The sequence below is a fragment of the Phaenicophaeus curvirostris genome, chromosome 3 (genome assembly GCF_032191515.1).
Source record: "Phaenicophaeus curvirostris isolate KB17595 chromosome 3, BPBGC_Pcur_1.0, whole genome shotgun sequence".
NCBI classification, from domain to species: Eukaryota; Metazoa; Chordata; class Aves; order Cuculiformes; family Cuculidae; genus Phaenicophaeus; species Phaenicophaeus curvirostris.
Window position 1 is genome coordinate 31,638,591 of NC_091394.1, and position 12,675 is coordinate 31,651,265.

Genomic DNA, 12,675 nt, shown 5'->3' on the forward strand with positions numbered 1-12,675 from the left:
TGCATCTCACCGAACAGTATAGACACGGGCAGTGAAGGTGTTTGTACTTCATGCAAAGGGATTCTTTCATCCGTAATCCCATTCTTACAAAATGTTTGTCTGTAATTGTCTAAGTAAGAAAAAACAAGTGTCTTCTTTTTAGAACTTAAAGTGAGTTGTGGGAACAGTGGTTAAAAAAATGAACATAGCTGAGGTGGTAGTTCTGAGACTATTCACCCATAGAACAACTCATTTTTATGATCTTTGGTAACTCCTTTTAAAGCAATTTTTCGTAGCAGGATTAAGTTGCTGCATGGATGCTATCTGTGGAAAGGTGGAGCAAGTAAGATAAACTGATTAAAGGTTCACTTCATAATTTTTATGACAGCAGCATTAATCACACTCTGATTTCTGAGCGATGTGGTCTCACTAGTCTTTGTCCATGATTCTGATCTTTTACTGTTGATTAGAGATACCAAAGGGAGCAATGGGGTTATTGCACTTTTCCTAATTCATGCTAAGAATAATTGAAATCAGAGGTTGAGATCACGTGCATTGGTAACTTTCTCTCATGACATTGTGTTGCACTTCCAACATTTATTCATACTTTAATGCATTAAATGCTTTCCAGTTTGCCTTTGTCTACAAAGAGAAGTGCCCAGAAAAGCAAATGAGGCAATTTTAGATTTTTGCCTATTGTAGATCTTACACAGCTTGAATGCATGTCTGGGAAAGTTACGCCAGAGTTACAGCAGTGCAGAGGAATAAGCCTGTCCTAACTAAAGCATACCCTGCTGGATGTCCTTCTATTTAGACTTTCCTTTTCAGTATAAATCAACAAATATTTCATGTACTTAGTAAATAAAATGCTTATTTGACTCTTGCACGCTTTCTACAAGGAAATTTCTACTAAGGCATGACATCTCCTATAACCTGCCTTCAGTAACATTTTCTAAACCACTTTCAGAGAAACGATTCATTGCTACTTCTGTCTTTAGTAATTTATAGCCAGAGAAGCTGATAAAGTAACAAGATCTTCAAGACTGTTGTACAAACAAAAACTCTTGTCTTCTCTATCTCTTCAGAAGCTGTTGAGTTGTAGTGCTTGTTCTGTGCTATGTCTTGGATATTCTAGCAAGACATCCAAAATTTATTTTTTGATAATGCTAGGTTTTAATTAAATTGCAAAGTTGGAGAAATTGTGTTGTCAGACAAGGAAAATACTGAAAGAGGAACCTGCTGGCTTTTTTAACTTTTTGCTGCAAGGAAATGTGCCTTTCTCCATTTGATTTGAAAAAGGAAATAGACTGATGGTGTGGCTATGGAACTTTCTCTTTCTGCCTCTGATTGCAAAAGTGCTAGTGAAAGGATGAAAATAAAAAGTACAGTATTGAACAGTAGATTATTATGGCTGTGTTGAGATAACAGAATGAAAGTAATTATCCTGGTTTTGTTTCAGGTGTCAGAAACTATTTGAAAGAAGCATTAGTGAATATCATTGCTGTGCATGCAGAGGTGAGAAAAAACTTCAGATTGTTTCATGCTTACATTCATATGAATAATTCCAATGTACTTGTTATGGTAAATTATGGCTTTCATCAGCCCTGAAATTTGTACCCTGAAATTTATAAAGACAATAAAGTGTCTTTATTGTTGATACAAGTGCTTTGGGTTAGGCTTAGCTGACCAAATAGGCAACTGCTAACTTTGTTAACAGCCAAAGGAGATGAACAGTTCCTGTTTATCCTCAGTAACACTCCGTTACACCTTTTTGTTTCCGCTGCCTGGTGAAAAGGAAAGCCAAAGTCTGAAATTCAACTCTTCCCTTTTCATCAAGATTAAAGAGAGAGAGAGAGAGAGAGATGATACTCACTTTCTCTGATTAACTTTATTTTCCACAACATATGAAAATCACCCTGTGCTTCACTTTGGAAGAAATGTTCAATATATGCCACTTGGAGTGAAAAGGCAATGTCATTCTTGTACGTAGGATAGAAAGTTAAAAAACAGCAAGTTTTTATAGTCTCTGTACAGCACAAATTGTGTTTGAAATACTTAGGTAGGTAGGTAATGGCTTTCAATAGGGAGCGCATGTGAAAATTAAGAATAATAGTATTATTAAAATAATATGCATGCAGAGCTGTAGTCATTTGGTCTTTTGTGATAATGTGCAAGAATTTTCTATAGTCCTTTTTATTCCATTTCAGTATTTACTTATAGGAGTTTTCATGGAAGCATTGCTGATTTTACCAAATGCTTCTGAATAAGGGAATAAGCAATACCAAAAATATATACCAACAATAACATTCATTTTTAATACTGTTTTTCAGTGTAGTGGAAATTAATAGAAATTAAAATGAGAGTATTTGCCTTAAAAAATTCATAGGCGTTTGGAACTTATTGAGCTAATCCTATAAACATGCACACTCGGTGAAATGCTGCAGCAGAAAGGTGCACTGACTTCATTGAGACCGATACTGATTTTGGCCCAAATAGTGTTGCCTCATAAATTTCTAGATGTGAAATATTACAGAACTATGAAAATGTGTGTCAAGATGAAACTCCCATTTCCACTGTGTTCTGGTGAAATTCTGTAAGCTGTGTCAGATTTAAGTTTAGTTAACAAGGCTGCAAGTTTCTGCAGTTTGAAACAGCAAAATTTAACCATCAGCTGCACAGCAAGAATGGACTGAAGTGGAAAGATAATTGTTTCTCTACCTTTGAATTCAAATTTAACTGAAATCAAAATAAGCGTTTCTCACTGCAAGTTTTGTGGTTATTCACCACTGCTGAGAATTTTTTTTCCTGGATTCTGCATAGTAGCTTCAAGAATGCTGGTTGTGGGCACAAATATTCTCTTCTCAGTAGAAGATTTTTTGGGCATGTTCCTGGTATGTTTATGTTGAATTGCTCAGCAATATTTGCTGCTGAATAAGGTGGCCCCTTCCCAAATAGTTACTAGGGGTTTTGTTCTTACCATAAGCTAACTATGTCACTCGCTCAGCTTATGTGGGTCAAAACCGTTAAACCAGACTGGATTTAGCAGTGATAACAGCTGATAGCTGATATATATGTGGTCAGTGTACTTAGCCTATGGTACCTACCTTCTTTTTTGGAACAGTCAGCTTTATGGAATCCCTGATACAAAATTGATTACTTAAATCGCTAAAAACTGTTTAGGAATCTTTAATTTACTTTTAGACGTGTATGAGTATCTTCTGTCAATTACTACGTTTCCTTGTCAGACATAAGATCCAAAGTTCACATAAAGCAAAGGTGTTCTAGCAAAAAATAATACAACTACTTAATTTTTTAGATAATTTTAAAGCAGAAATTGGAGGGGTGCGTGTGTTTAAAAACGCTATGCAGTTCATTTTCCTTTTTGCACCACTCTAGTCACATTATCTTCAGTTCCTTGTGTCAACTTCTCATCCAGCCCTATGTAGCTTTATTATTACCTTTAAGTCCTGACACAAGTTTGGTCTGTCTAACCTATAATCTCACTTCCTCCTATATTCCAACCTCTTGGCCTGCATTTTCCCCAGTTCTAGGTAGAAAAAATAATTCTTTTTTTTTTTTTTTAATTCACCAACAATTTCTCGCTTCCTTAAAGCTCCCTTTAAGGAAGATTGGTTTCTTCATGCTTTCCTTCAGGCATGGATCTAATGTTTAATTTTGTGTTGCTGTTATGTTGCAGATGCTATTCTGAACCTCAAATGGAGGATCTGAATAGCACTTTAAAAAACTGTACAAATAAGCTGTTAAAAAGATGGTCTTGCTGCATGGAACAAACAGTAAAGTGTAATGTTTTTGCCAAGGGACTAATAAATGTCAGTTGTGGAAGAATCTAAATAAAAATACATTACATTGCCATACTCTCAAACCCTTTCAAAGGCTTATCTCTGCCACAGAGCGTAAAGACACTAGCCATTTGACAGTGGTCAGATATAAAGGATTCTAGAAGAAATAATAAAATACGTGAGTTAAACGTGGTTGAATGTGTAATTGGGTCAGTCAGTCACACAACCCTGGATTAAAGATGCTATCTACAAAATAGCCGTCTGTGTACAAACACTTGACTACCTGCATCCATCAGCTGAGAGCACATATTTTGAAGTCTGGCTACCTTTAGGCTTTACAAGAAAGTTGTCATCATGTATCATATAGCTGACATTGCTATTAACAAAGGTGATTGGTCAAAAGTGTAGGACAAGCATCAAAAGAAATCCTTCATATGCTAGTTGCTTTGAATTGTTTTTGTCCATTGATAAAAATAACATAGTCCTTTCAATTAAGGTGTTTAGTACTTTTTATTGAAATATACATACAAAATGTTTCTGTTACTATAGGTATTGTACTCATTATTCTTCTTTAATAAATATCAGGTGTTTACCATCTCAAAGGATTTAGTTCCTCGGATAATGTCAAGGGTTGTAGAAGCAGTCTCCGAAGAACTGAGTCGTCTGATGCAGTGTGTTTCATTCTTCAGCAAAAATGGAGCTTTGCAGGTACCTGAATACTTTGCACTGACAAACATCTGAATGTAGGAAACCAAGAATAACAGAAAGGTATAATCAGTGTATTTGCTGGGATATTGGCTCTTGGATTTGTTTATATTTTAGTGTTGTCTTTCTGTCTGAGTGCATAGAAGATTAGCTGTAACCTATGAGATAAAAATCATCATAGTATTATCTGTTTGAAATGTTAAATACTGTCTTTGGTCTGTCATCCAGAAAAAAAAAAAAAAAGAAAAAAAAAAAGGAAAAAACTATTTTGTGATATTTTGAGATTTAAAAATCTTGAAAGTATGATGCGATAGGATCTTGTAAGTCTTCGCAAAACTTGTCAGTTGTCTGTTTTGTTATTTCTACATTAGCACTATGTTACAGCCTGAGTAGAACAGATACACTGCCTTCTTCATTTATGACTGTAGATGTACTTGCTATTGGGTTAGCTTTAAAGGACTCTAAGAAAAAAATCTTTTTTTTAAAAGAAATCCATTTGGGTCAATGATTGCTGCAGCTGTAACAGGCAAGAAGAACAAACACCAATTTTTCATCGTACATGACAGCATTCTTGCATTATGATGGGAAAATAATTATCCAATTGCAAGCTGTATTTTTCCATTGCTGGTAGTAATTGCATTGGACAGAGGATTATCATAGGAAGATCACAGCTGACTAAGATTGACTGCCTATTTAAAACCAAATCAATGAATAACAACAAAACTACCCTTGTCTTTTTTGTTTGACGAGACAACCCACCATGTGAACTTGCATAATGAAAGCATTTTCTGTCCCTACTTGTAAATTTGTCACTCGTGGTCATTTTCTGTTCCTCTGAACACAGAAAATCCTGACTGGCAGACAGCAGCAGTGCAAAAGTATTCTGAGCCCGGTCTGACTGATCAAAAATACCCATTTCCGAAGAGAAGGCTGAATCTGTATTCCCACATCCCATGACCCACAGTTTTGTTGGGTTTGCCCTTCCACCATGTTTATTTAAGCTGTGGTACTTGAGAATGTGACAGTTCCCCATGATGCTGCTACCTCCTAAAATGTAGGAAAGACTCCAGGATCTTATGTGTAGAACTTGCAGAAGTCCAAGGCTATTCAGCTTGGAGCACCATACAAAAAGAGGTGAAACATTCTGTGGTGAGAAGACCATTTCTTATGAGTATAAAATTGGCTGGTGGCTATGTTGTATTTTGTGCCAGAAGGTTGTGGTGCTAAAAAAGCATAAATCTCAGCTGACTTCCTACCTAGGAGAGAGATGAGGGCAAAACTTAAAAGCTAAAGCTTTTCATGAGAACTGGAGGTAGATGTCTGTGTTGGATTATAAAAAAATTACAAGAGTTTTTGTTTGGAAGATAATTGTCACATGGGTTGGATCCAAATGTAAATCAGTTTCTGTAATGGCTAACTGGATTTAATTTTATGATGAACAGGAACAGAATATTAATTTAGATGAAGTTCACTTTATATATTTTAATGAAATTTCTTAAAGTATTGATCACATGTGGAGTGTTTCTATTTCTGTGATGGTAATGGTTGCTTTTCAAAGATTAAAGGTGATCTATGAAATCAGTTTAATCTTTGAGGTCATTCTCCACCATCATTTGCATAGGTGAAAGTTAACACCTTGACACACAGTACAATGGCAGGAGTAAAGTCCTCAAGCTTTTGTGCTCAGCAGGTGACAAACAAGAAGCAGAGCACAAGCATTTGACTTCCTCATCTGACTGAAAAAAAAATAAATTCAACAGGAAAACCAAGAATAAAATGTATATTGACAGATTTTTATACTCTTGTGTTTCCTTCCTCCCTGACAAAACCATGCTGCAAGAAGTTAAGCTCGCTGTATTTAATAAAAAAGAAAAAAACAGACAAATTAAGGTTGTGTCTGTCTGTCTTTCTGTAGTGGTACAGAAAAGATGGATCACAACTGAAGATACTGTTACTGAGAGACAAACCAATGGTTTTAGACTGCTACATAGTGACCGTGCAAACAGTTTGACTTGAATCAAAAGCATGAAACATTTGCTCTTTTTAGCAACATGGCAACAAAAAATACAGGAAACACACTGTTAAAAAACAAGGCCACTTACAACTGCAGTGTGCAATACTGTTTGCCTCTAAAATGATGAAGCTTTGGGATACTGGTATTCCCTTGATGAAAGGGCATTGTGTCTCTATTTCAATATTTGTATTTCTGTCTTTAGGCAAGACTTGAAATCTGTGCATTGAGAGATACCGTGGCCATATACCTAACACCTGAAAGCAAGTAAGATGTACTCTAACATCTGTTTTTTCAGTGTAATGGAATATTTGGTAAACATGGAAAAGCATGTAATGTAAACTGAGGATTAAGAATTTTTGCTTCAAACAGAATATGTGATATACTTGGTAAATAGAGGAAAAATAGATTACTAGCAAAGTTTTATCAGTTGAAAGAAAATAATTACTTTGAGGTGTTTTTTATACTGGATTTTTTAGACACAAGCTAGTGCCAATCAAAAAAAAACAACTTCTAAACAGCAGTTCAGCTGCAGAGGATAATGATGCTAAAACAAGACAAAAGCAGATATTGCTGAATTTATGCTTTTTTTTTTTTTTCACAGCAGTCTTATAAAGCACCTAGCAAAGAACCTGCCAGAAAGAAACTACAGAACTGGACACTGGCAGATTCCCTTTATAGGGATATGGAAATAGAGCTCTCCACAAGCTTATACAATACCCTACTCTTTTTCCGCAAATGTAATAAGGGAAAATGAATTCAGCTCTACACTGTCTTCTAGAATGAAAGCCTTCAAAAAGCTTTCAGCAATTTATCATTTCTCAGTGAGGTACAAGACCAAAGATAAATAATGTGGGACACGCTCACACATTAATATAAAGGGAGAAAGAAAAGCAGTAGCAGTATCAGTGTCTGATGCATTCAAGGCATGTAAAAACAAACTATAATAAGCTGTCAGCAGTTTTGAGTAAAGTTGATTGAAGTTTTTAAGTGATTATGTTGGGGACTAGATATGGGCAGGTTCATTCGTTATTTAAATACCCGCACTTCTGCTAGGATTGGCATTACATGATCCTGCAGATGGCAATTTGATCATCTTACCTGATAAGCATTTCGTAGGAGACATTGCTGGGCTCTAGGGCCTAATGTGTCTTCATAGTGTCACAGGTAGTGTCCTACAGTGTCACTGCATTCCATTTCAAAAGACGTGCTTCCCTATTCTGAGTGTGTGATACTGATGAAGATCTCAAAATGAAAAAAGCCTACTTGGCACTGGCTCAAAAATTCATTCAAAGAATGGGCAAAATATAGCATATCTCCATAGGACTTATAGAGAGAAACTATGGATGCTTAGACTTGTACCAGTGGAATATGAGTATTTTTGTTTTCCTTGCAGCTCAAGCTTTAAGCAAGCTTTGGAAGCCTTGCCTCAGCTCTCGAGTGGAACTGAGAAGAAGTGAGTATAATGCATCTTCTTGTCTCTTTTCTGGTCTCTGGAGCCATTGCTTTTTACTCTTTATTATAAGAGGCTTAATGTTCACTGTATTTGACAGTGCAGAAGCCTCTTTGGACAGTTAAGAATAAGCTAAGTCCTTGTTCATCGTGACTCATTAAACTACACAGAAGAGCTGATGGCATTGTGGCATATCCCTCTTGCCCATCCTAGTCTTATCAGTTCACTGTAGCTTTGTATTTATTTTGTAATTTATTTTAGCCTTCCTTATTAATCTTAAAGTTTTGTTGGGTGCATTATCTCATCTTACTTATTTTATCAGTAATCAAAAAATGACCAAAGAACAAAGTCCAAGCTTTTGCCAGCTGATATATGAGGAACTCTCAAACATGACCTTATTGATTTAAAAAACAAATAAGAAGGGACTGTGGTTCTTTCATAACATCAAGAGGAGTTTTGGGTTCCTCCTTCCCCACTGTAACAACCTTTGACAACCAAGTTGCTTTGCTGCATCCAACCTCATATTTCGTAGTCTGTTTTACAAGCCTAGCTTAATGAGGAGTAGCGTGGTAGAACCGGGATGGATTTGTAACGAGGATACTAGTAAAAGTATAGATGTTTTGAACTTGAGATCGGTATTGTACTTTCAGGAACCTAACTTCATCAGATCTGTTTGTACTTAACAATCAGAATTTAGAATATGTTGTAGACACATAAAGAGACTGGTTTTGCAGCCCGTGGTCTATGGACTGTGCCCTCTTCCAGATGTCCTCTATTTATTCAAACCTACTCCTCATTAGCCACAGCAAGTTTCAAGATACCTCCTTGTCTTACTTAGCTCTTAGACTTTATTAGAGATAAGAATCAGTTTTGAGTAAGAAGAGTTCTTTCAACACAGACTTTCCGAAACACCTGTAGAATTTTTTTAAATTTTTTTTTTACTGAGTCACGAGCATTTGTGTTTCATGGGACAGATGAGAATCAAGAATTGCATCATTTTTATATTTGCCTCAGAGTTCTGAGCCCTAAGCAGTGCAAAACTTGTTCTGTTTCCTAGGTCGTTACACCATAATTGTTGCCCTTCCAGGTAGCTCATTGTAACCTACACATATTTGCGTAAAAGTAACACACATTTGTGCACTGACTTAGTGCTGTTGATTTGTGTTCATTCACAGTCATTGTTATGACACTAAATGATGAATGTGGCCATAGTCATCTTCTAGAGGGCCTGCTGAGGAAGCAGATACTGATTTTGTGGTTCAAATCGTTGTTCTTGGGTTTGTTTGGGGTTTTTTAACGTACAGGATAACTTCTGTTACGGGCTGTTCAATAATCACAGCTTGCCAAGAAGTTGAGGCAATAGGGAGACGTCTATCTAGCTTGTTTTTGAAACAGAGCAAAAGATTTGGAGAACATATTCTTCCCTAGAAAACAGGGAAAATAAAACACACAGGCAAGACTGTAAAACTTCATAATGCATCTCTGCTCTCACAATAAGTGTCTCATACAACAAAGGCATCAACATCCTCAGTTCCACAACTGTAGCTTGTGGATTATAATAGATATTATCCACTGCACCAAGTACCTTCATGGCAGCTATGTAGGTGTAAATGAACCGTTGTTATGCTCCAAAATGAACTCGTACATAGTTTGTTTGAAGTACAAAAACATATGGTTGCCAGTGAATTAATGCTTCTCCTGAAACAGTGATACCATCTCTGATCTTTCAGCTATGGTACTTAAGAGAAATCAAGGAAGTACCTCCCAAAGACAAGTTGAAGAACTGAAATATACAATTCAGCTCACGTGAAAAGCCATAACCCCAATAGGGGATGCTGGTTTTATGGTACATAGTCTGGCAGTTTTTAGATTTTCCTTGCAGAAATATCTGAGGATGCTCTCTACGAGTCCTTTTGCCATTGTGTTTTGCGAATATGTTGCTCTCAAGATGATCTTCATCTGGAAGGAAAGCCATATAAAGGGCTGTTTTATCACCTGGGTAAAAGTTCTATGGCTAAGTTCTCTTCTGGCCACAGATCATCGTGACACATTGATATGCTTCTAAATATTGATAAAATTCAGATATTTGAACAGATCCAATTTTAGATCCTTTATATAAGCACACAATGTACCTGAAGTCACAGACAGAATAGGCAAAACTTTTGGTAATTGATCCCTTTTCAGAATATGCCAAAGTTGTAATTATTTTCCTTTTATAGGTTACTAGAAGAGTTACTGAACAAATTTAAAAGTAGTATGCACTTGCAGCTGACGTGTTTTCAAGCTTCTTCGTCAGCAATGATGAAAACATAGAAAACAGCACAATGCAGGCAACTCAAAAGACAGATGTGCTTAAACACCACCCGTTTTTTCTGTACCTCTTCAACTCCTTTGAAGTCTCTGAAGGAAACAAAAGGAATTTCACTGAAAAAGAAATTATGAGAGACAACTCTGAGTAATGGTATGGGGTATCCTGCTGAATGAGACTTCTGGTCTTTAAGTGTCTTGATAAAAGGGTTTTCTATCTGCTGTGTTGCATTCTGTGGAGAGGATTAAGGCAATTTTGTTTACATACAGTCTTCTGTATGTTCATGAAGAAATATTCATTGATGTGATGCAGTCTCAGTTTCATTTGTTAAAAATACATTGAAATATATTTTTAGCAAATGTCACCTTAAATTTTACTCATGTTGTTCAGTGTATCAGTCTGTTACTTTCTGATTGTAGAGTAGTACTAATGTAAGTGACTGGAAGACTGACCTTCTATAAACTATTCAGAAGTGTGTAATAAACATTGCTACCTACAACTAACTCGTAAGTGTTCAAATACAGTATGGAGAAAGACATGACTTCTTTTGCATTTAAAAATCGATACTTTTTTTTTCTGTTATCATCTACAATCTGATTTCTTGGGAGACTTCTAGCTTTTTTAATTAAACATATCCTACCTCTTTTGTTTCTCCCTTCTGTTGGAATATTGATGATAACATCCACATTTGAAATAAGCTCTCCTTTCACTGGCAATTAACAGAAAAGCACTCTGAGTTTATAGGAGTAGTAGAAGATTGTTTATGAAATGTTCAAGTAAAATATTCTTCGATGTTAAGGAGTAGAATAGTTAATTACCTCTTGCATAGTCAGAAGTACAGAGGAGCACAATATGTCATTGGTTTTGTTGCTTCCTTCCTACTCCTCTTGTCTTTTCCTGTTCTTACAGACTTGCTACCACTGTCTTCTTTCTTGTTAGTCACTCCTCTTTTCACCACTAGTTACTGAATTTGGATTAAGAAGGAAAGAACAGTTTTGGTGCTGTTAAGATGTAGTTACACAAAGGTCAACAACTGTCTTCCCAGCTGGGAAGATTTGACACTGACTTTCATTCTGGGACTTGATATAAGATGCAGGAGGATAGAACAGAGAACAACTAATAGAAAGGGGCTTTGTTTTTTGGAGCAAGGGGTAGATTTAATTTTATAACTGAAATTATGAATTGCAAGTAAATTATGCAGTAATAATATATTCTTTTTGTATTTACAGTCATTTGAGTGGGACTTTTCAGAAACAATGCGCTGAGTTTTTGAACAATTTTTTACCATCAATTTTTCTTTTGCCAGTTCAGTTATGTGCTGTAAAAATACAACATTCAGTTCCTGTAATATGAAATACTGATGGAGGTTTGATGTACATGTATTTTACTTATAAAATAGTTGTGTAGGTAGGAATAGCATGTTGAATGGAAGTTCGAAACTTCAAAAGTATGTCATTACTGGCTTTCAGGGAGAATTTTTGAACACCCGCAGCAATGTTGTTTGGTTAAATGTTGTCCATTCTAAGCTGGTTGTAGTGTCAGCTGCTGGTATTAACTGAAATAGTCATCCTGTTATCTCAACCTGTAAAGGATTTTGCTTCAGAATAATAAAGTGTTAAGAAATATGATCATGAGCTCTTCTTGAATTCTTTACTTCCCAAGAAATGTGATTTCTGTATGATTTTTTCCAGTCTGCATTTTCTACATTTGAATCAGACATGTTCCTAAGTATTGAAAATGTATTTTATCATCTGTATTGAATTGATATATATTCAGGCATCTCTTTATTGTAATATCATTTTCATACTCATCTTCTGTTACAACAGCTTGTTGCTTGTCTTTAAAACCTGAAGTCAGATGTTTGTGTTTAGTTGTCTTCCTGGAATAGTACTTCAAAACATGTCATTGACAACAAACACAACAATAATGTGTCAGAATGTTACTTGAATTCAACCTGATATGAAACAAATGCTCATAGTCTAGTCAAACACTGGATTTCAATAATTCCATTTCATGGAATTAAGGAAGTCGGTGAACTTTGTGCCACCACAGGGTGTATTGGAACCCTTTTGCATGGAAGGAAAGCTTAGACTGGTGAGACTTCTTAGCCAACATACAGCAGGCTGCAGTTCCTCTGGAAAGAAGATTTCAAAAACCAAGAAGTGGTCAGTGTGGTTTTGGAAAAAAAAATGTTCAAGAATACAACAAGGTTTAAAAAATATTATTGGAAGTGGAAAGAAGATGGGGAGACCACACTAAAATACACAGTCAGTTGGGGCTTGCAGAGAAAGAGACACAGCGAGGAAATCAAAGTAACAGAAGTGAAAGGCTGTGACATTTAATGCAAAGGTAAATGCTGAAAACAGTACAAGAGAAAAAGTGAATTTCTGCATGAACTTTGAACCTCTAGAAAAAGTCC

General features: G+C 35.9%; 1 protein-coding gene across 1 annotated transcript in view; it reads left to right on the forward strand.

Moving 5' to 3' along the window:
- Positions 1–10,438, forward strand: part of EXOC2 (exocyst complex component 2) — a 111,768-nt gene extending 101,330 nt beyond the window's left edge. Inside the window, exons 23-27 of the mRNA XM_069853586.1 lie at positions 1,439–1,494; positions 4,365–4,487; positions 6,701–6,762; positions 7,892–7,951; positions 10,168–10,438. Of these exons, the coding sequence (XP_069709687.1) occupies positions 1,439–1,494; positions 4,365–4,487; positions 6,701–6,762; positions 7,892–7,951; positions 10,168–10,261 (395 nt within the window). The 3' untranslated portion in view covers positions 10,262–10,438. The remainder of the gene's footprint in view (positions 1–1,438; positions 1,495–4,364; positions 4,488–6,700; positions 6,763–7,891; positions 7,952–10,167) is intronic.
- The last annotated feature ends 2,237 nt before the right edge of the window (positions 10,439–12,675 follow it).